We start from the raw sequence: 27700 nt of genomic DNA, 5'->3' as shown, positions 1-27700 counted from the left end.
GCAAAGAGGCTGGCGGGGGCTAAAAGAAAGAGAAAGGAGAGAGAAGAGCATCCAGGCCTCCTTGTGTCTTTTCTTGGTATTTTGTTCTACCAATAAAGTTTTGAGATGATGGAGTCAAATTGTTTAAACCAGGTGAGAGTGGGTTGTGTCGGGATCATTGAGAATAGATAGTTTATATAAGGAAATATTGTCATTTTGTTCATAGATATTCTACCCATAATGGATATTGGTAGGTTCATCCGGCGCTGAAGGTCGTCATTTATTGTTTTAAGTAATGCTGTAAAGTTGAGACTGAATAGCTCTGACAGCTTGGGGGAAACTCTAATGCTTAAATATGTGATGTGACTTGTGCATTGTGATATAGGTGATGAATGGGCTGCCACATCCAAGCTATTACTTTGAAGTGGAAGAATAGATGATGTTTCCCAGTTGATAGAGTATTCTGAAATTTTGGAGAATTTTTCAATTAGTTTTATTGTTTTTTGTAATGATGTTAGCAGGTCTTGTAGGAATAGTAATATATCATCTGCATAAAGAATGTGGGTGTTCTGACGGACGGCTGCCACTAATGGTTCAATGAAAATGGTAAATAAAGAGGGGGAGAGTGGACATCCAGTACTCCTGTATAGTGTGAAGCTTTTTGATGTTAGTCCATTGTTAATGATGTTGGCTGATGGTGTGGTGCATAGAATTTTTTTCCAATTAATAAATGATTCCCCAAAAACAAAACGTTCTAATGTGGAAAACAGAAATTTCTCGTTTACCCTATCAAAAGCCTATTCAGCATCTAGTGTGGTCATGATGGTTCTTGCTTCTTGTAATGATGAGTAATGCATTATGTTAAACAGTCTGTGTGTGTTACTGTGTGCTTGTGGGTCTTTGATGAAACCAGTTTGGTCTGGATGGATTATGGATGCGATGACTTTTCATAATCCATAATCCAGTAATAAGTCCACAGGAAACACCAAGGATAAGAATGAACACTGGAATACCTGTTGAACACACTAATATACACCAAAAGGGGAGTGATTGATGAGGCACAATGGTAGCACATGAGCAGGAGCACACAACACAGAGACAGGAATTGAAAGAGGAAGCGCTTACCAACTAACAGCAAAATCACCAAACCCGAAACCATCACAGAAACCTCTTGGAGGTGATGAGGATGGGGGTCCTCCAGAGGGCGAGCAGGAGGCCAGCGACGTGACCAACAACTGGAGAGCAGGACCAGAGACCAGCAACAGGACAGCAGAAATGGAAGCCACTGACAACTGGAAGCCGGACAGGAGAGATGATGGAGCCAGAGACTCAGGAGCATACAGTAGCTCTGGGACAGCGGCCTGCTGCAGTTCTGCAATATACACACAGAGGTACACACAGTGAAGGTAATGTTGCTATAGACTAAATGAAAAATGGTACAGATATTTATAATAGTGTTAATGGTAACCATCGTAATGTTAATGATGGGGCAGCAGGTGACCCGCAGCCACAGATCCAGACTCCACAGCTCCAGAGCCAGAAAACCTGCAGGAAGTGATAGGAGGAGAGAGGAGAGGGACGAGAAAGCACAAGACTACCAGAAAGGGGAGAAGTTGTGTTAGTAACATGCAATAATGGGATAAGGTTGCATACAGAGGGAGAGAAAGTAGAAGACAGAGGAGCTCAGTGCATCATAGGAAATCCCCCGGCAGTCTAGGTCTATAGCAGCATAACTAAGGGATGGTTCAGGACTACCTGAGCCAGCCCTAACTATAAGCTTTATCAAAGAGGAAAGTCTTAAGCCTACTCTTAAATGTGGAGATGGTGTCTGCCTCCTGAACCCAAACTGGAACCTGGTTCCACAGGAGAGGAGCTTGATAGCTGAACGCTCTGGCTCCTAGTCTACTTTTGGAGACTCTAGGAACCACAAGTAACCCTGCATTCTGGGAGCGCAGTGCTCTGGTGGGGTAGTAAGGTACTATGAGCTCATTAAGATAAGATGGTGCCTGACCATTAAGAGCTTTGTAGGTAAGAAGAATGATTTTAAATTCTATTCTGGATTTTACTGGAAGCCAATGCAAAGAAGCTAAGACAGGAGAAATGTGATCTCTTTTCCTGGTTCCTGTCAGAACACGTGCTGCAGCATTCTGGATCAGCTGAAGAGTCTTAATTGACTTTTTCGAGCAGCCTGATAATAAGTAATTGCAGTAATCCAGCCTAGAAGTAACAAATGCATGGACTAGTTTTTCTGCATCATTTTTAGACAGGATGTTCCTGATTTTTGCAATATTACGTAGGTGAAAAAAGGCGGTCCTTGAAATTTGCTTAATGTGAGACTTAAACGACATGATCAAAGATAACTCCAAGATTCCTTACAGTGGTGCTGGAGGCCAAGGCGATGCCATCCAGGGAAACTATATCTTTAGATAATGCGTCACGGAGGTGCTTAGGCCCCAAAACAATAACTTCAGTTTTATCTGAGTTTAACATGAGAAAATTACAGGTCATCCAGGTTTTAACATCCTGAAGGCACATTTGAAGTTTAGCTAACTGATGAGTTTCATCTGGCTTGATCGATAGATATAACTGAGTATCATCTGCATAACAATGAAAGCTTATGGAATGTTTCCTGATAATATTGCCTAAAGGAAGCATATATAAGTGAAGAGGATTGGTCCAAGGACAGATCCTTGAGGAACTCCATGAGTAACTTTGGCGTGCATGGAGGACTCATCGTTAACATGTACAAACTGAAATCGATCTGATAAATAGGACTTAAACCAGCTTAGTGCGGTTCCTTTAATGCCAATGAAATATTCCAGTCTCTGCAATAGGATCTGATGGTCAATGGTATCAAATGCAGCACTAAGATCTAATAAAACCAGTACAGAGACAAGTCCTTTGTCTGATACAATAAGGAGGTCGTTAGTAATTTTCACCAGTGCTGTCTCTGTGCTATGATGAGCTCTAAATCCTGACTGAAAATCCTCAAATAAACTATTGCTCTGTAGAAAGTCACACAGCTGTTTAGCAACTGCTTTCTCCAGAACCTTAGAGAGATGAGAACACTGTTGTGTGAATCTGTTAACAATGCGATATGTGACACAGATGGGACACTATGTTGTTCTAGATTTGACAAACGGACTCCTACAATCATAGTTATCATCGTAGTATTAAAATGAAACCAATTGATGTAACAAACGACAACTTGTATAAGACAAAAGATAAAAAAGTAAAAAAGGTTATGAGCAAAATTATACAGATGAATATTTCACTGTAAAGGAATGCGTGTCAAGGGACCCTCCTGTTTACAGGTTAAAAGACTATGATGGTGAAATATTACATAGAACATTATATGAGCTACCATAGGTTATTATAGATTAAAAAAAAACATTTAAAAGATTTTATCGAGAAAGAAAAGACAAGGCCGGGACATGGTGTTAATCAAATGGGTCGGATGGCCAGATAAATTTAACTCGTGGATTTTGGAAAAACAGGTCATACAGCTACCTTAGCAGCTTACAAACACACGTATAAATGGATACAGAGGGTTTTTTTGTCACCCTGCCCAGCAACTCGTCTGCATTATTTTACAATATAATAGCAAACTTTAGAACGAAACTATCCAAGCCTTTACACTTTCAACATACAGGGTGGGTTTGGTAGAAATACAATATCCAAAACATGGAAATCTTTTTCATCAAAAGACTCAAAATTTGTTGTGATGGATAAAAAATCCAATAAGAGGGTAGTTCTATCAGCGACAGAGGGGTTCTATACGACAATGTCACAGATAATAGCTGAACTAAATAGCTGTTTATCTGAAAACGACATGGCTTGATTACAACAATATTACAAACAGAGTAAGCATTTTACCAACGAGAGATGTAGAATTAACGTTTCAAGGAAAACTTGCATAAATTTTGGGATTTATCCCCGGAGCGGCTTTTAAAACTCACGAGGGAATTGCAACATTTAGATCTCAGCCACACACTAACACAGTGTTGACACAGATGCCATATTTGGCGCCACATCCTGCCGATGTTAATGTACGGATGTATAATATATTTGTTTATTCCGATATTGTTGATCATCAAACAGTAGGGGATAGTTACGTCCCTCTTTTAAGAATAGTAAATATATCGAGGCCAAACAACCATATGATCACAAATACTTATGAGAGACACTACCTGAGGCTCTGCAAAACACACATTGATAGTATCGAGATTTCTCTCAAGACAGATCAGAATCAACATATCTCTTTTACGTACAGCAAAGTGATAATAAAGCTACACTTTATTATCTAGCAAATATGTACCATCCATATGCTCACAATGCAAAGTAAGTGATTTACCAGGATACAGCGGGTTCGGTGCTCAGTATGGTGCAGGGTTAGGGGGTATCTTTAGGGGATTTTTTAGATTAGCATTCCCCTTACTCAAGCAAGGATTTACATTTGTTGCCCCTCATTTAAAGACAGCTGCTAAAAACATAGCTACGGATGTTATTACTAACGTCATGGACAGACACGCCAAGAGGGGTCGGGTATAGTGGCCGTGGCCCCCCCGACCAATAAAACGACCGCCTGGGAAAAGAGGGAGTTCCCCACCAAAGAGGCGTAGCTGAACAACAAATAAGAAGACCCATACTAAGACTAGAAAAAATAAACAAGCAAGGAGAAGACACACGCACACGCTAAGGCATTAACGCATGGCAATGTTAAATATCCCATAGACAGAGTCTGTCTTAAAAACTTTAGCGTCCCAACAGGCACTCGTGTTTATACTCAAGAAAATATATTCTTGGGACAAATACCTAATTTTATTGTAGAATTTTATTGTATTTACATTTAACCATTATGATATAAAGTCTTTATGTTTATACGTTGACGTCCAACAATATCCTTCAAAACCCTTTCAACCTAACTTTACCAGAGGGAATGCCATCAGGGAGTATCATCAATTGTACTCGGCAACTGGAAAGTATCTTAAAAACAACGCTATGGCCATAACCCGCGATGAGTTTTGTAATGGATATAGTCTGTTCTGTTTGAACCTGAGCCCTGATGAAGGATGCGGAGACCATATGTAGCTCATTTCAAACGGTAGTGTTAGATTAGAAATCCGCTTCAACGCACAATAAATGTGGTTATTTATCCCACATATGATTCTATAATTGAGATATCATCAAGAAGACAGGTTCTCATTGACTTTTTCTAACTTTAACAAACGATAGTATGAATACGATAGAACTGTCAAAACCTAAATCAGTTATTAAAAAGAGACCCGCCATGTTGGTGGTAAACACAGACCCCTCCCACCTGGGAGGACAACACTGGGTCGCTATCTATATTGACAAGCAGGGTGTGGGATCATTCTTTGACAATTTTGGGAACACACTGGTATACTCACATTTTCCTGAATCCTTTCTGTCTTTCTCAACAGTAATTGTAAGTCCACGCAACATTCTGTTAGACAAGTGCAAGATGTGGATTCTGTAGTGTGCGGTCAGCATTGTGTGTTTTTTCTTTACCACATGGCTAGAGGGTTATCTTATGACAATGTAATGACTAAATATAGTAATAAACGTGTATAATAATATTAGAAGTTGTGTGCCATTCATTATCAAAATGATTTATAGATTGAAACGTGTACAACAGTGTTTTTTGTTATTATGGTGATATAAATAAAAACACTTTGAAATGTGTTTTTGAAATATGTCTCAATGTATTTATTTAAAACCAACAACGATTAAAAACAATTAAAAAGTTATCCAATCACTCAAATCCAATCACTCCAATCACATTTCAGGAGATACAAAGGGACTTGTTTCATTGTTTGCTAATCGATGCCCTCTGGTAACAAGAGGTGTAGATGGTGATCCAGTAATAAGAGGAGAAGATTCTCCAGATGTCTTTGTCTTAATCTCGTCAATTTTTCTTTTGACCTGTTGATTTGGTACAACTGATAAAGGTATATTCAATATAGCCAACGATTGCAGATATTCATCCCAACCTGTAGGTCTCTGGCTGTCAGACACGTTGTGAGACGCAGTCACTCCTCTTATCAAGTCATACACATGAGACCCTTTAATAACATTAACACAAACTCCCCACGTTCAGTCCATGCAGACATGTTTTTTGAGGAGGACATTTTATCCAGAATATGCTGAGCTTTATTCCTGGCATGTTTTTTAAAACTTCTTCAAAAACAAAATCTCTTCCTTCTTGATTCTTCTGCTCTGAAGAGTGAAAATCCTCAGCGACCGGCATTGACAAAGTTAGTGTGTTCTGGTCTTTTTCTCCTTGTTTTACCATGGTGAGAAATCTCTGCAATGCGATGGAATATTTGTTTGCTTTTTCATGAAGATCTTCAGTCTTTTAATCCAGAATGTCTTTTATAGTGCGATCCAGGTCATTTTCAACAGTTTCTCGAATAGACTCGTGTGCCGGAGGTCTTCTTAAAAGATCAAGTTGTTGTTTAGGTACCAGAAACATTTTTGTGCATACTCCATAGTCATCTAAGTTTGTCTTGAAGCAATAAGACTCGTTATAAAAGGCACAGCGATACTCAGGACGGGGAGAAGAAAACCGCCAGACTGTTCGCATCGTCTTCTTTTTCTTTTTATTGGTGGGTAGTCTAATCCCCGCCTTTTTAAATTTTTGATACTGTGTCTTATTTAAAGGAATTTTACCTTTTAAAACATTGTAAGCTATTTCACATAATGCTACCAAAAGGTCTGGTGATGCAGATTTAATAATATTCATTCTCTGAGATGGAGATGCTTCGTGCATAGTTTGCAGTAAAGACAGGTTTCTTTTAATGCGATCAGACATGTTTATTTACTTTCTCTTAGGCACATACACAACAGGCAAGTCTGAAAGCAAGTCAGTTCTGAGTCTGAAATCATCAGGTGTCTTAGCTTTAAAATCAATCATCAAGTAACCGTAAGGAACACTCGTGGCATCCTCGAAACGATCCATAAAAAAATGACTCTTCCCAAGAAACATTTGTCTAGCCATTAGCATGACTTGGTATTTATCGCTGGGATTTTTAAACAAAACAAGATAATTGGTATTCAAATTAATAGTACGGCTAACGTTGCCTTGAAAAAACAAATTCTAAACTAGATATAAACAACTTAAATTCTGTGATGCACATATTTTGTAAACACATTTTGGACCTTATTGCTAGCATCATTCATTAAATCATCAATAATCAACAAATTGTTTTTATCTAAAGCATCATGTATCATCACATAAAGAAGATGGCAAGCCTTCAACGAAATTCACATTTCTAATTTTCAATAACTGGTCATACAATGGTTGCCAACATGAAAAAATATATACAACATTTTCAATCTTTTTGAAATGAGCTTATCTGCATTTTCAATCAACATTTTCACAAAATACGTTTTATCGCTGTTTGAAGGACCTCACACAATTAGACTAAAAGGATGTTGTAGTCTAAAATCAAAACATCAGTCTCTCTAACAGCCATGGTATGGTAAAGTTCTCAGATCAGGAAAAATTTATTAAATCTATTAAATGTTCAATTTCAATACCATATACCAAAACAAGGTCGAGGGTGTGGTTAAACAGTGAGTCGGTTCATGAACACTCTGAGAGAAGCCAATGGAATCTAACAGAGAGATAAACGCAGTACTAAAGCTGTCATTCTCAACGTCCACATGAATATTAAAATCCCCTACAATAATAACTTTGTCCGTTTTAAGGACTAAAGTTGACAAAAACTCTGCAAATTCAGATAAGAATTCAGAGTATGGACCAGGTGCTCGGTACACTATAACAAAAGAATTGGTTGTAGTGATTTCCAACTTGGTGTGAAAGACTAAGAACAAGGCTTTCAAATGAGTTATAATTTAGTTTAGGTTTAGAGCTGATTAGTAGGCTAGAGTCGAAGATAGCTGCAACTCCACCTCCTCGCCTGTGCCTCGATCAATGTGAGTATTAATACTGGGAGGGGTGGATTCATTTAGGCTAACATATTCTCCATCACCCAGCCAGGTTTCAGTAAGACAAAATAAATCAATATCATAATCTGATATTAGTTCATTTACTAGTACACCTTTAGAGAGAGAGATCTGATGTTTAAGAGTCCACATTTAATTTCCTATTCGTTTGCACTATTGCTCTTGTGGTTTTAATTTTTATGAGGTTTTATGCACAGCTCCTCTTCTGTTTACCTTTGATTTTCACTAAGTAACTCCTGAAATGGAGGAGCAGAGAAGTGTGTTAAACTGCGACTCTGCCTCCTGGTCTCCACTCTGGGTTGTCATGGATTTGGTCCACTAATAAACTTGGCCAGATTTCTAGAAATGAGAGCTGCTCCTTCCCAAGTGGGATGGATGCCGTCTCTCCGGATCAGACCAGGTCTTCCCCAGAAAGTCTGCCAATGATCTACAAAGCCCACATCGTTTGCTGGACACCATCTCGACAACCAGCGGCGGAATGACGACATGCGGCTATACATGTCATCACTGGTCAGATTTGGCAGGGGTCCAGAGAAAACTACGGTGTCCGACATTGTTTTTGCATATGTACACACCGACTCAACATTAATCTCAGTGACCTCCGATTGGCCGGGAGTCACATAACAATCTACTGTATTTACGTTTATCCTTAGCCAGCAGTTTCAAATAAGACTCAATGTTGCCCGCTCTGGCCCCAGGGATGCACTTAACTATGGCCGCCGGCTTCGCTAAATTCACGTTTCTCAAAATGGAGCTGCCAATGATCAGAGTTGGTTTCTCAGTGGGTGTGTCGCTGAGTGGGGAAAATCTGTTAGAAACGTGAACAGGTTGATGATGCCCCGTGGACTTGCGACTATTCCTCCTTCGGACAGTCACCCAGCCACCCTTTCCTGGCTGCTCAGGAGATCCCGGGGGACGGCTACCACAGGCTAACTCAGGCCGTTCCGCACCGACTACCGGGGACTGGCTAGCTACAGTAGCTAAAGACTGATCTACCAAGGTGCGGAGCTGGACTTCTAAATCACTGAGCCTCGCCTCCATGTCTAAAAATAAACTACACTTATTACACGTACCATTACAGCTAAAGGAGGCAGAGGATTAACTGAAAATCTAACACACCGAGCAGGAGAAAGTAGGAGAGAGATGGAGAAGGAGAAGCCATCGCTAGCTGCTAAGCTAAAGTCGCTAACAGCTAAGCTAAAGTACTGTAGCATCAGCTACCAAAACTTTTGAACAACTATGAGATTGAACAGCAGTCACTAAAAGATGGAAAGAACTGTGAGTGCTTAAGCAAAATTACTGTAAGAATAAATGTTTTTCAGTTATTCAGCTGGTCTGTTAAAGTGCAATCGTTACATTGCTAGCAAACATGTGCTGTGGACAAACTCTCAAAACCTCAGATGAATCTAATGGGTTAGAGGTGTTTTGTTGAATTAGACTTATTGTTGCAGTATTGCAGCCCCTATGGTGGGCAATGTTGAAAGAAAAACCCCAGAAAACAGCGCTGGTCACATCACATTCTCTGAAACTTCAACTATTAGGGCTTAAGGTGTTATGTTGAAATAGACTTGTGACTGCACCGCTGTGGCCCATGGTGGGCAATGTCAAAAGATAAACCCCAGAAAACAGTTCAAGTCTCACACAATCAACAAGTTACCTCCAAGGAAGCAAGATTCTCTGCATTAACCTATATGTTTATCTAGATATTTGTCCCATCATATTAGCAAGGCATAAGGATTATAATACACTATACTTTAATTAATTTATTTGTGTACAGATAACTGTAATATCATGAATTTCATAGGGCTCTTAAATGTTTGTGATGGCATAAGGATTATAATACACTATACTTTAATTAATGTAGTTGTATATAGTGTAGTGAACAACGGTGTGGATTTGTGCATTTTACATTGAATAAATTTGGAGCTACCCTAAATTCCTTTCTCCTCCCCAGAGAAGAAGGGGAGGGTCAAAGTTGCTTTCTCTAAGTGCTATCCCGACCATAAAACTGGCACCTTTTTGATTCCGAAGCTGATAACGCGGGGCCTGACTGTTAAACTGACAAAGGGACACGAACCAGCCATTGGCATTTCCCTAAACAGCCTATCAAAACTGGCCCCCCACACATGTTTCCGTGGCAACTGACCTTATTCTTTGTTTTATTACCACATCAAAAAGGAAACCCCTGTCTCACCCAAGTGTGACATGGTCCAGACACTGAACTTTCAATGTAAAAGACTGCAGTCTCCAAAGACTCAAAGCATTTAATTAAATCTTTAGTTACCTGATTACGTTTGCCTCTATTTGAGTAGTTATGTTAACTGTTGTTGCTATCTGTTGTTGATATTAGTGCTGAAAAGAAGTTACTTGTGCAGTGTTTTTATTTTCAGCAAGACACTCCTTCATCTGATGTAATCAATGCTTGTTCATAATACTTTCCTACAAAATTCCTTTAGAAATGATGACAAAGAAATGTTTTACTATACTCTTAATCGCCAGCTTGAATTTAAGGATGAATCAACAATATTCCCAGTTCCTAAGGAGAGACGATCTTTGATTTAATCCAAGCTTTCCTCATGTAACCTGAGCTCCCCCAAGTGGACGAAATAAGTATTACATGCCCTCGTCGGAAATGCCTTTAAATGTAAAAATATCCTGACCAATTATGTGACAATTGTTTCCTGTTACCAAATGCTTAACTTAGAACAGTACAACCGTTCAACCATTGAGGTTTGATTGTGGAAAATATTTGATTATAATACGTGCAAATAGATTTCTTTTCTTTAGACATTAAGTTTAGAAAGGCAGTCCCATGGGAAACCTGAGACGCCCCCTGGGGAACCACGCCCCAGGTAACAAAAGAGCAACACGCGACCTCGCTTCGCTCTCTTTCTCTTCGCTGTTGGCTCTCTTCCACTCTGCTCTGCTCGCTGGACGCTTCGGACGCACGTGGCGTGCCTCGCCAGGCAACGCCCTCAGTCGACCAGCGAAACAGGCCTTTTGTTCGCAAGAAGCTACACACGTGAAGTGCCGAGAAATCGATCTGCCCTTCAGTTTGTTTTATTTTCTTTATTTCTTTTGTTTGTTAAAGTTAGCAGTTCGTTAAGTTACACTGGACTAATTCAGGAACGACCAAGTTCCATTTTAAGCCTTTTTCGTCGAGCCAACTTCACCGAGGTCAGACCAAGCCACGTGGTCTCGCCAGCTACAACGAAGGAAACCTGAAAACAGCCGAATTGCCAGACGGAGGAGGTGTTTTCAATCAGACACGGAGAACCCCGGAGAATCCCTAGCAAAAAGCCAGGATCGGCAGCTAGCGTGGGACCCGTGCAACAGGCCAAAAGCAGGCTGTCGACAAGCAGTAAGACTTAACACACGTTCTGTGATCAGATGCCCATTTCAACTCCTAAATTATAGCATTAGTTTACTTTAATTAGCTCTTCTATGCCGTATGAGTCAAATGCTTCCACAATCGAACAACAATCGAACCTCCAGGCTCATTGTTCAGCAAATGTTTATGTTCTCTGTATCCAACAATCTTTTTTTCACCTTAGTTAGAGAATAAATTCACTGTAATATAATCAAGAGCTGTGTGTGTTGCCTATTTCTAGTTCCTGCCAAGAGAATTTACCCTTTAGATATGAGACTGACTGACTGATTTAAGATAATTGAGCGGTTATTAACTAACTGATCACTAGTAATAATTGTATAATTATTCAAAACTACCTAGAGGTCCGGAGACTCTAGGATTACAACAACTCCGGTGGTGCCCTTAACGAGGAAATTTTGATTTTATGAATATTGGGTATCAATTCTCATAAATTTATTAAAATGCATAACAAAAATTTTTAGGTCTGCTACAATAGATAACTAATATCAGGAATCTCATAGGGTTCTTAAGGGACTGTTTCGCAGGAGCGTGCAAAGCTGGCCTTTATTTACTACTCTACTAGTTAATTAAAGAGGTTTTTTCCATTTTGCGAAAAAACCTTTTGGCGGAATTGGCGCGGCCTGTACCAGGAGATTCACTTGCATCCCCCGAACAACGATACAAGGTTTTTTGATATGCGCCTTCGTATGCTGGACCCCCTAGAGGTAGAAGTGAGCAAATTTTTCGCCTTCCATCGTCTCATGGGTGTGAACCTACCTTGTGAGTTTCGTGTCTGTAGCACTTCTGGAATCTGGTATCTGGTTAGGCCAAAACGCACGGAATAATAATAAAAAAAAAACTAGAACTGCAAGCAGTTGTAAGCGGGGTCCAAGCCTCCCAGCACAAGCCACCAACTTGCCCCGTGGAGGGCGCGCGAGTCAACCCAGGTGTCCTGCTGTGGCTCCGGGGGCCTGTGGAGAATAAACGGCCATGGACTTGCGGTTACGCAGACATAAAATAAATGGATGTCTATGGGAACATTATTTGATATACGATTAATAGCCCCAACTAGAGGCCGATTGACACCAAATTTTGCACAGCTCATCAGGGGGGCATACCATGGAAGGTCCTCAAGTTTGGCACTGATCAGCCATTCCAAACCTTAGAAATTACATCACATTGTGTTTTTAGCGTTTTTTGCAAAAATTTGTTAGCTTATAATTGGAACAGTTTTTTGTGTATTAATGTGGGGAGCTTGCATCAGCCTTGTCTAGATATGTTTTGGTGCCGATGGGACTTGCGGTTTCGGTGGAGTTAAAATACATTTTTCAGTTTTTGCAATTTTGTGAAAGGAAAACATCATCGCACAGAGGCGTGTCCTATATCATACGAGTCAGCAGCATCCCCCAAATACGTAGACATATGAATTATGAATGTGCGATGTAGTGACGCGTAGTTATGAGCCAAAATGTGCTGTGGTTCAAAATCCTATTGAAATGAATGGGATTTTTACACTGTAGCACCAACAAGGGGCTAACTGTACCAAATTTTGCACATTTGCACATTTCAGTATATATTATCTTATATATCTTTGCTGCACCAAAGTAAGTTATATTTGGGAAATTACTTCACAACTTTTATTAAATGCTACTCAGACTCAATACCGAGGTGCGGACCTTGGTGACCTCAATGGTGCTTACAGGCCATGCACATCACGTGTATTACATAAACATATGCAAGAACAATTCTTGTCAAAAGTCTCTTTAATAGTAAATATAATTGTAAATTATGTTACACTGTAAGTCAATAAGCATTCCCAGATATTTTCCAACTCCCGACAGGGTTTTTGTAGAAACATTATACTGGGGATAAACTATGAAGACCAGTCCTGAGATAAAAAAGGCCTTGGGCACAGCCTGTACTGCAGGCAACTACAAGATGAATATAATCTGAAAAAAAAGCTAAGCCGTAGAAATATAATCAAGGATTTTTAATTCACACACAGCAATGTAGTTCTCTGAGCTGAGCCTGATGAAGAGCTAAATCTCCAGCAAAAGTACTTTTTTGTTTACTGCGTCTGTCTGTCCCATCTTAGCCTTCCCTGCTACTTGATCCCACTCATCAATCCAAGACAAATGGATGCATATCATACAAGCACATTAAGATGCTACCTTGTGTAATAACAAAAGAACAATTTATGGTTGTAGGGAGAGTTACGCACTGGAAGTATTTCAACAGCTGGCTGCAGTGACTACGTGCAGCTCTTCTCTGTGTGTTTTTGCCTGATTGCATGAGGTGATGCAATTTCATTTGGGGTTTTTTGTCGAGAATAAAATTCTTAGAGATATGGCATGTTGGGAATATGTTCAGAACTTGTAGTTTGAGTTTGACTGATTTGGGTGATATAAATATATGAAACACTACCAATTATGCTCTTATTCTATTTTTACAGCACATCTACAAGCTCTAATGAAAACTGATAGTAGTGATAATATATAGATAATAGTGATTCATTCTAACATTTGACACACAACGTTTTGAAGCCAGCCTCTTCTTCTGAATACTAATTTACTAATACTCTCCTGTGTGCACAGACTGTATCTGGCAACCTGCTCTATTGACAGGACTCTGCATGGATGGATACACTGTTGTTTATCAAGAAATAGTTATCGAGTATAACTTTAAGTTATACTAAGTATTAATAACTTTTTAATTTCTGCCAGACATGAGACTAATACCATTCTTCTTATTTCACTCTCTGAGGAAAGCAAACAAGCATATTTCCCCAAATATCTGTGATTAAAACGTGGTTACATGTTTTTTCCTTGTACAGATGAAATTCACAGATGCAATGCGCTCCAAAGCTCGTCTGTCTATCACGGGATCGACCAGTGAGAATGTCTCTTTTCTTTGGGGACGGTGGGGGTTTGTGTGTGGGATGCTTCGCTGCTAGGAGGGAAGGGAGCGGGGGTGGGGTCTTCTGGCCTGACCTGGCCTGAGTGGCATTGCCTCCTGGGTGTGGGCCGACCTTCGGATCTGGGCTGTTGGGCCGTTCTGTCCTTGGGTGGGGTCCTTGCTGCCCCGGACCTGCTCCCTTGGGGGCTGGTGGTGCTCGGAGTGCTGCTGATTGTGGGGAGCGGTGAGGTGAGGGGTTAGCAGTGGGGCTGCCGGAGGGGCCCCGGCGAGGACGGGGGATTGTTGGACTTTGGGTTGGGGCTGCACTGACCTGCCTCGGGAGTGTGTGGGGGTCTGGGGCACGGGGCTTTGGAGCCTCTGGGTCTGGGGAGGGTCTGCGCGCTGGGGGGCTGGGCCCCCCTGGGCCCGTCCTGGGATGGGCGGGGTTGTCACTGACTCTGGGGTGCTACCGGTGCTAGAGGGGCTCTTGCTATAAGCCCTGGGCTGGAGGGACCTGGTGTCCTCCTGCTTAGGGGGGTGGGGACGGGACTGAATAAATGATGGGGCCAGTCAGGAATCTGGTCTTCTAGCCTCCCTATGACCTCCTTCACCTTTCCCCCTTTGGTCATGTCTCACAACATACACCCTTAGGATCCTGGGGGACGGGCAGCCTGCAGGGCGTTTGGGGGTGGGGCTGCTTTATTGCCTGCCCCTCAATTTTAATTACACATTAGACACAGAGGGCTTGGGGGGTGGGAGGGGCACGATGGGAGGCTCCACTACCTGACAGTTGTGGGGTGCCTGTGTCACAACTACCCTCCAATTTTAGTTGCACCTTAGTTACCACACACCTTATCTTCACTCCACCATACAACACTTCACAATCCATGACATGCATCCAACACAAAACAATACATTTACAGAGGCAGGCAGAGGGGTTGAAGGAGTGGGAGAGATTCTCATTGGCCTCGTGTCCTACCCCTGGAGCCCCGGCGTTGGGGGTGCTGTGGGGGGGTCGGGCTCCCCTGGCGTGGGGGCCCGCCCTTGGCCTAGGGTTCTGCGGACTCGGGCTTGTGGCCTTTGCTCATTTCTGGGCGGGTGGTGTGTCCCTGGGCCTGGGGGCCCGTTGTCTCCTCTCCTCGCCTGGGCCCTCTTCGGCAGAGGTGAGGCTCCCGCTGCTTCCCCCTGCCAGCTCTCTCACGGTGGGGGCATTCGGGAGTCTCTGGGGCGCATGACCGGTGCTGTCGGGGTAGGTTTTGGTGCTCCTCCTTGGGGGTGCTTGACTGGGGGGGCTGGGCCCCTGTCCGGGGATGAGATCGGCCTCGGGGGCTGCTGTCACTGGCTGCACTGTAGGGAGGGATGCCTCTGGCTGGGCTGGGGGACCGTTGGCCTGGTTCTCCCGCGTTATCGCTCCCTGGCGGTAGCGAGCTTCCGGCACGCTTTCTGCTGTTCTTCCTTGGGGCGGGGTACAGCTTCCCCCTGGACATGCGGTCTGGGGTCCTTTGCGCTTTGGGGGGTCGCAGGGTGTCCTGGCTTCTGGGGGTGGGGGTCTGCGGTGGGATTGTGGGGCGATTATCGATGCATCTTGATGCATTATACTTTTTCCCTGGGCAGGGTCTCTGGATGGCTGCTGGGCGTTTAGTTTGTGCGTTGGAGTCCGGGGGAGGCATCTCCTCGTTGGCTTGGAGGGACCTGTTTGCGTTCCTGTTTTGCTTCGTTGGCCTCGGATCCGTGCTTGCCCATTTCTCTGTCGGCCAGTTGTTGGACCCCTCTGGATACTGAGGTATATAGTTAGTTTTCGGGATGTGCAGTGTGGGTGCGGGGCAGGGCTGTGCTCCGGTTTGTTCTGGGTTTGTGCCTGGAGTTCTTGGCCCTTGATGGATGGGTGGGTTGTTGGTGGCATGCAGCTGAGCTAGTTGATTTTGCCTCGTTGCTGGTTTGGCTGGTGTTGCATGGCGGCCGGGGGGCGCGCTGGGCATGGGGGATGTCGGCTGGCGCCGGCGGCCTTAGTTTTTTCCGGCGGTTGGGGGGACGGTGGACTTTTATTGGTGGGTGCACGGTGACCTGTGCGGCGCGTTTGCTGCCGGGCTGGGACTTGCTGCTGGTGTCTCTCTCCGCTGGCTTTCGCTGTCGTGTTGTTCCGTTTGCTCTCTCTCATTTGCCCGACCTCGCACGCGGGATTCGCGGGGGGCTGCTGGGCATGGGTGTCGCCGTGCTCGCGCAGTGTGCGCGTTGGGCTCGTCACTTGTGCATTGGTGTTGATGATTGCGTGGCATTTGGGCATTGTGGTTGTTTGCTGCGCGGCGGTGGGGTGCTGGATGGGGGGGGCACTGGTCTATGTTGTGTCTGCGCCGCGGTCGGTCCGGGCGCTGCTCTTCCTCTTTTGCGTTCCGTCGGCATTACGTTGTCAACTGGCATTTGGGTCGGGGTCTTCTGCGTTTGCATCGCGGTGCATCTGGGAGTCTTTGTTTTTTTTTGATTTGATTTATTCTTTTTCTTTCTTCCACCCCTATTGGCTACTGGGGTTCTTGCCTGCCTGTTACAGTCGTGGCGTCCCACTCTCTCTAACAACTACATTCTTTAACAGGCTTATGCGCACACACATGTACACACACACATACAGACACATTCACCCACACGCACACAGACACACACAGACACAAACAAACTTAGGTTGTCCCTGGTAGAATTATTCCTGATGCCTTTCTTTCAGTTACTTATTTAAATTAATTATTATTCCAGCTCTCGTGGCTGTGTTGTGTTGCTTATTTAGTGTGTGTGACTGTTTCTTGTTTTCATTGTTCTCTTAGTTGTCTTAATATGTCATTAATATGTCAGCTGTTTATTGCTGCTGTTCGGCTGGTTGTCTTTTACTATTATTATTATTTTTATTGTTTTTTTTGTTTGTGTTTGTTTGTTGTTGTTTTTCTCCTCCCCAAGCCCCCCTCTCTGTTCTCTTGCAGGTTTCGTTGCTTTCTGCAATTGGTGTTTCCCACAGCTTTTCCCTGTTGTCCCCACCCTCCATCCCCCTTTCCCCCTTCTCTTGCAGGTGTTGTCCTTTCTCTGTGCTGTCTGTTTGTGCCCCCCCATCCCCGTGTCTGCCCCCCTGTCCGGCCCGGTGACAAATCAATACATAATTAAATAAATAATAAAACAGACAAAGGAGTATTTTAATACTCTCTTGTTAAAGTAAAATCTGTCTGGCACAATATGGTATCCAGGTCATTATACTCTATACCAGGCTGCTGGGCAGGACAGGTTTAAAAAAAAAAAAAAAAAAAGAGAATGGTCGTGTACCGGTGGCTTACCTCCGTCCAGGATTACCCATGAGACTCAGCATGACTGATCTTTCTTGACCACGCCCAAGCCAGTGCCTTACAGCCAGTCGACACACACACCCTGTTCCCCTCTGAAAATGAATGGAAATGCTTGTCATCTCCTTCGGTGACCACTTACCACTCACCATGGTGATCTGCCCCAGTTTTCAATCTGAAGCCAAACAAATCTTTCTGAGGACTCCTGATCTAGCTCTTTAACAATCTAGACTAGAAAGACTGGAACATGGCTGTCAGGCTTCAGCTCAGACCTGCCCACCTATGAAGTGAATCGCTTGACCATCAGCAAGAAAGATGGCTGGTCATTCATGAAGAACAATCAAGCACAGTGGACAGTTTTCTAAACAAACACATCATGGTTTCATAGATTTTTGTCATGGAGGCTCCTCTTGTATAGAAAATAAGGAAAGTAGTGATGCTGACTTAATGCAATAACAATATTAATCAGGGATGTGATCAGGAATTGTGGGTATAAAATCCAAATCTTGTTAAAAATTAGTGCAAGTGCTATGGACAAAACAGACGTCCTGAGAAATCACATCCATGAAAAAGTAGTAATCGTGATAACTGATAATGATAATGATATTATTGTTCCTAATTGTTTTTGCTTTTTTCTGCCTGAAAATTTCTAATTAGTAGAGACTTTTACCAGACCCAAGAGATGCATGGACTGGTACACACACACACACACACACATACACACACACACACACACACCAGTAGAAGAACACATGTGCTATACACAGGGAGTCCAAATATATGCTGATACAAAAAAAATCACAATTTATTCCAAAGCCCCCTTTGTGTAGGAAAAAGGAAGAAAAGTTCGAGGCACTCTTCTGACAAACAGTAAAAAGTCTTTATTCAGATGGCTATTTCATAGCGGTGAAATTCTAAAAACACAGACAATGCTGGTGCATGTTAAATAGAACTAACAACCCATCATTCTGCTACAATACTGTGTGTCTTTTTAACACTAGTGCAGCCAAATGCCCAGTGTTACTGTAGTGGGGCGCAAGTTAAAAGAAAGACTTGAAGCGTCAAAATATAGTATGCTCCAAAAACACACAATCCTACAGTTCCCATAATGCAACTCAGCAGTGTTACTTCATATGACTCTTTCTGACTGGTAAATGCGTACATTAAACTCTGTCTATGCCCTCAGTTTGTTGCTAAGGCTTTTTGTTATAGATTTATACATGTCTCATCAAAAAACAGCATGCAAGACATTGCAACAGTGGCCTGAGACCTGGGGAGATGTTTGGAGGTCAAAGAACCCAGCCTCATTCACAAATATATAACATAACACATATGTTTAGACTCTGCGATGAACTGGTGACCTGTCCAGGGTGTACCCTGCCTTTCACCCAATGTCAGCTGGGATTGGCTCCAGCTCCCCCGCGACCCTGTACACAGGATAAGCGGTTGACGATGGATGGATGCATGGATGGACATGGCCTATGCAACTGTATTTGAGGGCCTATTCGACCATTACATGCCTTTGGCACTGTCTGGTTATGATGCTGTCTTTTGCACCCAGGAATCTTTAACAATATGAAAATTTGAGAATTAGCTGACTCTATTCAAACCACTAACATATTTACTCTCCACTTTCTCTGGGATGCGGTTAAAGGATGTAGATTGAACAAATCTGTCATTTTCATCACATACAATAAAACACAGTCTCTAACAACAGTATAAGATAACGTGACATCACTATAAACATAGTACTCCAAATACATCTGAGAAAAAGTGTCCATCCCTGTCTATTATCAGCACACAAATATAGGAACATAGACACAAAAACACAACCCAAATGTCCTATACAGTACATCAGTACACACTGACATAAATTGTCACCTGTGAAACACAATACCCTAACATTTGCACGTGCACATGCACATAGTATTGTTATACGAGTTCTGAAGCCAACTGGACGATGTGCCAAACAGACTGAGAACCAATCAGAGCTCTCCGTGCTCAGCCAATGACAGCTGCTGCTGAGCCAGCATGAGCTCTCACTACTGTGAGGTGGACAAAAAAACTGTGAACAAAAACCTTCCTTTTAAGAAATATACTTACTTACTTAACATACTACAACACTGTTGATGGCAGACAATAAGAAGGATGAAGTCAAGGAGGAAAAAGAGGAATGACGAGAACGTTTGCATGTCACTTTAACCTGCATATAGATAATATCGCATGTAACACAGCTGCGGATCTCCTATCTCTCACAGACTCTATTAATTTTACTCAGCATGTTACTGGACCCACACACATTAAGGGCCACACCCTGGACCTCGTCTTCTCACTTGGTCTTGATATAGTAAATGCTCGTGTAGAAGATGTCCATGTGAGTGATCATAGCTGTGTGTTCTTTGACATTAACTTTCCTCTGGATCTTCCGCCCCTGGGAATTAGGGCCCAAAGGCAGATTATTAATCATGATGCTGCGGAGAGGTTCTCTGCCTTGTTTGACCGATGTTCACTGATGGGATGCAGTAATGCAGATGTTTTTATTTATTATCAGTGCTTAGCACTTTTAGATAAAGTGGCATCAGTTAAAACAAACATTGTCTCCCATAAAAACCTTGTCCTTGGGTTGATGAAACTATCCAGAGTTTTAGGAGAAATTGTAGAAAAGGTGAACGTCTATGGAAATCTTCTAAACTCAAAGTTCATAGGCTTCATCTGAGAGAACTAACGGGTACCTTAAACGAGATGCTGAGAAACGCGAGAGCTTCTTTTCTCAGCTTATATCCTTGAATAAGCAAAATCCTAAAATCTTGTTTGACAAACATCTCACCATCGCTTACTCAGAACTCTGCATGTGACCTGTCTTCTGCTCATTCTTGGTCATATTTTAAACCTGTGACATTACAGGACGTCACCCCTCTACTACCCTCATCTTGTCCTATGGATGTTCTCCCTACTGTGCTATTTGTACAAGCGTTTGATTCTATTGGCCCCTGTATTGTGGAGATGATTAATACTTCACTTTTAACTGGTGTCGTTCCTTGTTTTTTAAACATGCTGTTGTTAACCCTGTACTTAAAAAGCCCAGCTTGGATCCATTACAACTTAAGAGCTACAGGCCGATATCCCAACTTCCATTCATGTCAAAAATTCTAGAAAAAGTTACCCTTTTCTTAGAGAATCACAAGCTTTTGACAAATTCCAGTCTGGTTTCCGTAAAATGCATTCCACAGAAACTTTATTACTGAAAGTTTCTAGTGACATTCTGATGTCAGCTGAGGAATACACAGTTTTGGTTCTCTTGGACCTTTCATCTGCTTTCGATACTGTTGATCATAATATTATGATAAACCAACTCCATGATCTGGTTGTGATGTCTGGATCGGTTTTAAAATGGTTTTCATCATACCTTTCTGGTAGAAGTTTTTGTGTTTATGTAAATCAGATCATGTCTGAAGCTGCAGGACTGTCGTGTGGGGTACCTCAGGGTTCTGTCTTGGGACCCATCCTGTTCCTTTTGTATATATATCCTCTCGGACAGATAATTAGTCAATTCAGTGACATATCTTACCATCTGTATGCGGATGATATTCAACTGTATTGCTCAATCAAGGAAACTGAGTTCCATAAATTGTCGTCTTTAACTAACTGCTTGACCCGTATTAAACAGTGGTTATGTGACAACTTCCTGCTTCTGAACTCAGAGAAAACAGAAACACTGATTATCGCCCCTGAAAGTAGAATCCCTCAGATTAAACAGCATATTGGTGACTTAGGCTCGTCCGTCCAGCTGAGCCTCAGGAGCTTAGGTGCTGTTTTGATTCAGTGATGTCCTTAGAGTACCACTCCAAACAACTAGTCAGAAACTGTTTCTTCCATCTAAGGATATTACCTAATTAAAAACACTGGTGTCAAAGGGTGAGTTGGAGATGATCATTCATGCTTTTATTTCCTCTCGTTTAGATTACTGTAACAGTCTTTTTACTTGTTTGAGCAAGAAGGAGCTTTACCGTCTCCAGGCTATTACATTTTACTGTGAAGCACTTTGTGATTTTTATATGTGAAAGGTGCTATACAAATACTATATATACTTTACTTACTTACTTAGAGTTTTTTTTTCTCAGGTGAATTTCAGTCTGAAGATTTGTGCCTGGCTGCATTTTAGTATTTAATAATGATGATATTTATGATAAAAATAATAGCTGAAAAGCCTCTCCCAGAACATGATAAATGTCCAAGATGTGATATACTGTATGCCAGGTAAAGTGAAGTTGAAAATGTCAAGGTCATATCATATCATATCACTTTTGCAAGGACCACATGTGGCAATTATCTCGAGATTTTCATGGCGTTATAATCAAGTGATGATTCACCATAAAATGGCTCCCAAAAATGTGAAAATTATTACTCTTCACTTCTGACTATTAAACTCATTAATTTTGTCCAAAATCTTGTATTTATAACATTACCATATATTAACATATTAAGACATTATTGTTATGTTGATATATGATTAAGTATTCTATCTGCGCTAACCTGAATTCAGGTGTGACATGTCAATATTTTTTCAAAACAGAAAATACTTCAAGAGTTTGTTTGAAGGTTTATTTTAAGATCATCACACACACACTGACTCGACACATGTTTAAGTGTTTAAAGAATTGTTTGTCGACAACATTTTCTCATTTACAAAATTAAACATACATTAACAGTCACTATTAAATGTTTGACATATTGTTCAAAGACATGAAGAAGATCACAAAGATGCACAGAATAACCTTCAATGAACCATACATTTATCACACATTTGATCACGTTCCTTCTCCTTCTAAATCTGATCCCTGATCAACGATTTCACTCACTTACAATCTGGCATCCTTTCAATGATGCTTCACTACAGGACAGTGACATCACATAAATCACCTTTTTTGACATCCTCCTTCAGAGAGCCAACTAATGCCATCTCTTCTGAGCTTCCTTTTTTATCTCCATTGCTCTCTCCTACCACAGCATTTTGACCTCCCTCACTTGCACTACTCGTTTCCTCCCCTTCCTCGTTCGCATTCTGCTGCCTCTCCTCTTCCTCTTTTCTGCTGAGCGCCCTCTCTCTCAGGTTGTCCCCCTCCATACTGGAGTAGTCGTCTGAAGAATCACTGTCTTCCTCACTGTCTTCGTCACTGTATTCCCCCTTTTCCTTGGAAATGGGATAAGACCTTACAGTCAGGCGAGGAACTGCCATATGACTACCTCCTTCTCCCCGTTGTCTCTCCTCTGTGCTCCTTCTCCCTGTATTCCTTCTATCTCTTCATCCTCCTCCTCTCCTCTCTTCCATCCTGGCCAGAGGCGAAGTCCTATTCGGTCCTCCAGGTTACCGATTCCTGCCCTCAGTCTCTCCCTCACACTCAGTAGGAGCCTGGGGACAGACCTGTCCTGTCCTGAATGCTGGTCCTTCATGTTATAGAGGCATCCCATGAAGAGCACCAATACCAAGATGGCCAACAAAATGACAAAAATCAATAACTTGTTGCTGTTGCTGGACTTAGAGGCAAGGTTTGCGATTGTGGTGGAAAGTTGGTTAGTTGTTGTGATGGCACTGTGTGATGGCACTTTAGATGATGACGGTGGTGATGCTGATGTCATAGTAGTCCTGTCAGATGTAGAATGTTTATTATCTTGAGCTTCAGCAGATGCTGTCATGTTGTTTGGGAGAGAAGTGGTGAGGCTGTTCTGTGTTTGATTAACACCAGAAGATGCAGGAATCAGGAGAATGAACATGAATAAAGTCAGAACTAGGATGGCCCTCATGGTGACTATATGGGTCAATAAAAAGACAAAAAAGAAATAGAAAATACCAGTAAGTATAATGGCAGCATGCTATAATAACACATTATCATTATTATTTAGAAAACAATATTCTAAATTTAATTTGCTATATATATATATATTGCCTGTACCACTAACACCATTACTACTGAATATGTGGATATTGTGTCAGGCTTTAAATGAGTCACTCACTCTGGCTGACAGTGATGCCTCAGACAGATGTGGAACAATATACTAATATTGCTAGTGGATACCAAAAGTAATGTCAGAAACTCCAGTTAGAGCTCAGTGTCATCTTCAGGACAGAGTTTGAAACATTTTCATTTGAAGATCATAGTACCATTTATGGTAGAATACAATAAATTGAAAAAAACGTTTTCAAGCATTTGGTGCATGCATATATGCAGCCCATTTTCATCTCAATGAAAAAAAACACAAACGCAAAAGGGTCACAGAAAGAAGGTATACAGGAAGACACACACCAAGTGGGTCAGGATGTGGTTGTTTCTGTGTGCCTCATACTTCTGTGTCACACAAGAAATAACAGGAAATCAGTTACCTGCAACGTTTACAAGCAATTGCTTGGTTCTCTGTTTGGTATCAAAATATATTTTTTGCTTATTCATTAAACTACTATTCATCCGAGTTCACTCATTACACTGTCCTTAACCACTATGTTAAGGACCCTCTCTCTTTCTCTCTGTTCCTCTCCTGTCCTCTTTCTCTCTGTTCCTCTCTCGCCCTCTCTCTCTCGCCCTCTCTCTCTCTCTCTCTCTCTCTCTCCTTCACCCCCAACCAGTCAAGGCAGATGGCCGCCCACCCTGAGCCATGGTTCTGCTCAAGGTTTCTGCCTCTACATAAATAAAATTGAATTGAATTGAATATGTTTTAATGTGAGTCTAAACCAAATCAAAGATACTGTAGATAATTTAACCATTTTAACCCCCCTGAGTCATTGCGAAACCCTTTGTTAAAATGTGTACATGATTCAATGTAATATTTTTATTTGGTAGGCTATGGCAGATGTTTTGTTGAAAGCAGTCTTCCAGTAAAATCAGTCACACAAACACGCCACACAGATTGGAAACAATAGTGTATATATGAAATGCTTTTTCTGTCAAATAACATAAAAAATAGTTCATCAAAAAACATATCCAACACAGAACACACAAACCTGATTATTACAGTCACGTGGTGTTCATTGGAGGTCATGCGTAATCTCTGTACACTTTGTACTGAATGTGATTTGTGACATTTTATAATCCTGTAAAATATAATCAAGCTAATTTTTAACCTTGTTCCATACAAATCTCTTATTATATTTTTAATTTGTTATCTTGTTGTAATTTGTTTATGGTACGGTTGGTTCAGTCAATTAAATACTGTATGAGTAAGTAAATAAAAATAGAGATAGTATAAAGGTTTTATGAGTGAGGAGAGGCCTGAGAGTGAGAGGAGCGTCAAAGGTTGACCAGACAGGATGTTTAATAAAGATGGAAAGCAAACACAAAACAGTGGACTGATACTTGTTTCAAGAAACATGAAAGGCAGATGAAGAAATAAGATGAGCAGAAAACAGCAACATCATCAAGAAAGAACCTAACAGACGTATTTCACTTTGTGTACACTTGTGTGAATAAACAAATATAAATGAAAGTAAAAGTTATTGACTTACACACTGAGCTGATCATCTGGTCAAGTGATGGGATGAAGTGAATGAAGAAACATAAAATAAAGAGGTGAAGCTGTGGATGAGGATGTGAAGACCAGTGCTAGAAGGGAGAAATTTAGCATGTGACAGATAAGGGCGGGAAGATGAGAAAGAGTGAGACGAGTGGGAAGGTTTCAGTGTCTTCACTTATTCAGAAAACTAGGTCAGTACAAGGGCCTAGTTGTAATTTAATTTAAACTCACATCCCTTTATATTTTATTCTAAAACGTATTACTTAAAAAAACATTCTGTCTTACAAACATGATATATATGTTAAAAATTTTATTGGGTCAAACTGTCAAAATGTTAAAAAATGGTAACTACCACATATATACATACAGTATATACTATATATATATAACATATACACATATATATATATATATATATACACACACACACACACACGCATGGGTGTGTTCATTGCACCTTAAAATGCAGTGGGTGTTATGAGTTGTATTTTTTTCCCCTGTGGGTTTCTGGGTTTTGCCATTGTTTCATGTGTCCTTCTGTTTGCCTCTGCTTCTCTCATTTAGTTCATGTTTAGTGTCATTCCTGGTCTGTGCACTTCTGTATCATTTTGTCCATGTTTGTGTTGTGCTCTGTTTAATCTTAGTTCAGTCTGTTTTCCCAGTTAGTTTTAGTTTATTGGTATATTTGTGATGTGTCTGCTTGTGTTCTAGATCAGTTATTTATATTCTGTTTCTTCCTGGTTATTAGTTTCCCTATGGCTTTATTGGTGTCTCTCTGTTTTCCCTGCTGTCTCTCTGTGTCTCGTTAGCCTCATGTCTTTCACCTGTGTTGCTCCCGCCCTAGTCATTATCCCTGGTATATATGTGTGGTCTGTCTGTTCAGCCCTTGTCTGGTCATTGTAGCATGTACAGGTGCTGGTCATATAATTAGAAAATAATCAAAAAGTTGATTTATTTCAGTAATTCCATTCAAAAAGTGAAACTTGGATATTATATTCATTCATTACACACAGACTGATATATTTCAATTGTTTATTTCATTTAATTGTGATGATTAAAACTGACAACTAATGAAAATCCCAAATTCAGTATCTCCGAAAATTAGAATATTACTTAAGACCAATACAAAAAAAGGATTTTTAGAAATGTTGGCCAACTGAAAAGTATGAACATGAAAAGTATGAGCGTGTACAGCACTCAATACTTAGTTGGGGCTCCTTTTGCCTGAATTACTGCAGCAATGGCATGGAGTCAATCAATCTGTGGCACTGCTCAGGTGTTATGAGAGCCCAGGTTGCTCTGATAGTGGCCTTCAGCTCTTCTGCATTGTTGGGTCTGGCGTATCGCATCTTCCTCTTCACAATATCCCATAGATTTTCTATAGGGTTAAGGTCAGGCGAGTATGCTGGCCAATTAAGAACAGGGATACCATGGTCCTTAAACCAGGTACTGGTAGCTTTGGCACTGTGTGCAGGTGCCAAGTCCTGTTGGAAAATGAAATCTGCATCTCCATAAAGTTGGTCAGCAGCAGGAAGCATGAAGTGCTCTAAAACTTCCTGGTAGACGGCTGCGTTGACCTTGGACCTCAGAAAACACAGTGGACCAACACCAGCAGATGACATGGCACCCCAAACCATCACTGACTGTAGAAAATTTACACTGGACTTCAAGCAACGTGGATTGTGTGCCTCTCCTCTCTTCCTCCAGACTCTGGGACCTTGATTTCCAAAGGAAACGCAAAATTTCCTTTCATCAGAGAACATAACTTTGGACCACTCAGCAGCAGTCCAGTCCTTTTTGTCTTTAGCCCAGGCGAGACGCTTCTGACACTGTGTCTTGTTCAAGAGTGGCTTGACACAAGGAATGCTACAGCTGAAACCCATGTCTTGCATACGTCTGTGCGTGGTGGTTCTTGAAGCACTGACTCCAGCTGCAGTCCACTCTTTGTGAATCTCCCCCACATTTTTTAATGGGTTTTGTTTCACAATCCTCTCCAGGGTGCGGTTATCCCTATAGCTTGTACATTTTTTTCTACCACATCTTTTCCTTCCCTTCACCTCTCTATTAATGTGCTTGGACACAGAGCTCTGTGAACAGCCAGCCTCTTTAGCAATGACCTTTTGTGTCTTGCCCTCCTTGTGCAAGGTGTCAATGGTCGTCTTTTGGACAGCTGTCAAGTCAGCAGTCTTCCCCATGATTGTGAAGCCTACAGAACTAGACTGAGAGACCATTTAAAGGCCTTTGCAGGTGTTTTGAGTTAATTAGCTGATTAGAGTGTGGCACCAGGTGTCTTCAATATTGAACCTTTTCACAATATTCAAATTTTCTGAGATACTGAATTTGGGATTTTCATTAGTTGTCAGTTTTAATCATCACAATTAAATGAAATAAACATTTGAAATATATCAGTCTGTGTGTAATGAATGTATACATTATACAAGTTTCACTTTTTGAATGGACTTTCTAAAATAAATCAACTTTTTCATGATATTCTAATTATATGACCAGCACCTGTATACTGAGTTGCGGCCCGGTTTTAATGTAGATGGAGATCAACTGTAAAACGCTGGTGTAGACAGAGATCATATTCATTTTAATTCTCCGTTTTTAAAACTAAAATGGGCATGGGCATGGGGCCTAAAACATA

General features: G+C 41.5%; 1 protein-coding gene across 1 annotated transcript; it reads right to left on the bottom strand.

The window, feature by feature from the left end:
• Window positions 1-1100: 1100 nt before the first annotated feature.
• LOC119888955 lies at window positions 1101-25179 on the bottom strand. The gene is made up of 4 exons (XM_038699794.1): window positions 25046-25179; window positions 22795-23357; window positions 22471-22741; window positions 1101-1351 (listed from the first exon to the last, which is right to left on the bottom strand). The coding sequence occupies exons 1-4, from the start codon at window positions 25059-25061 to the stop codon at window positions 1101-1103; spliced, it is 1101 nt and encodes a 366-aa protein (XP_038555722.1). The 5' UTR covers window positions 25062-25179.
• Window positions 25180-27700: the final 2521 nt, after the last annotated feature.

This window comes from Micropterus salmoides, unplaced genomic scaffold (assembly GCF_014851395.1).
Source record: "Micropterus salmoides isolate LMB-PRFRI ecotype aquatic unplaced genomic scaffold, ASM1485139v1 Ms_hic_scaffold_1, whole genome shotgun sequence".
NCBI lineage: Eukaryota > Metazoa > Chordata > Actinopteri > Centrarchiformes > Centrarchidae > Micropterus > Micropterus salmoides.
Note: the sequence above shows the minus strand (reverse complement) of the source record. Positions and strands in the feature narration are given on the sequence as shown.

What these genes read in the sequence shown, in the direction of transcription:
- LOC119888955 (XM_038699794.1), bottom strand. An exon ending in GAGACAACGGGGAGAAGGAG is followed by an intron (nt 22,742 to 22,794) that starts GTAGTCATATGG and finishes CCCATTTCCAAG; the next exon opens with GAAAAGGGGGAATACAGTGA. An exon ending in GAAGGAGGATGTCAAAAAAG is followed by an intron (nt 1,352 to 22,470) that starts GTGATTTATGTG and finishes TGTATATTGCAG; the next exon opens with AACTGCAGCAGGCCGCTGTC.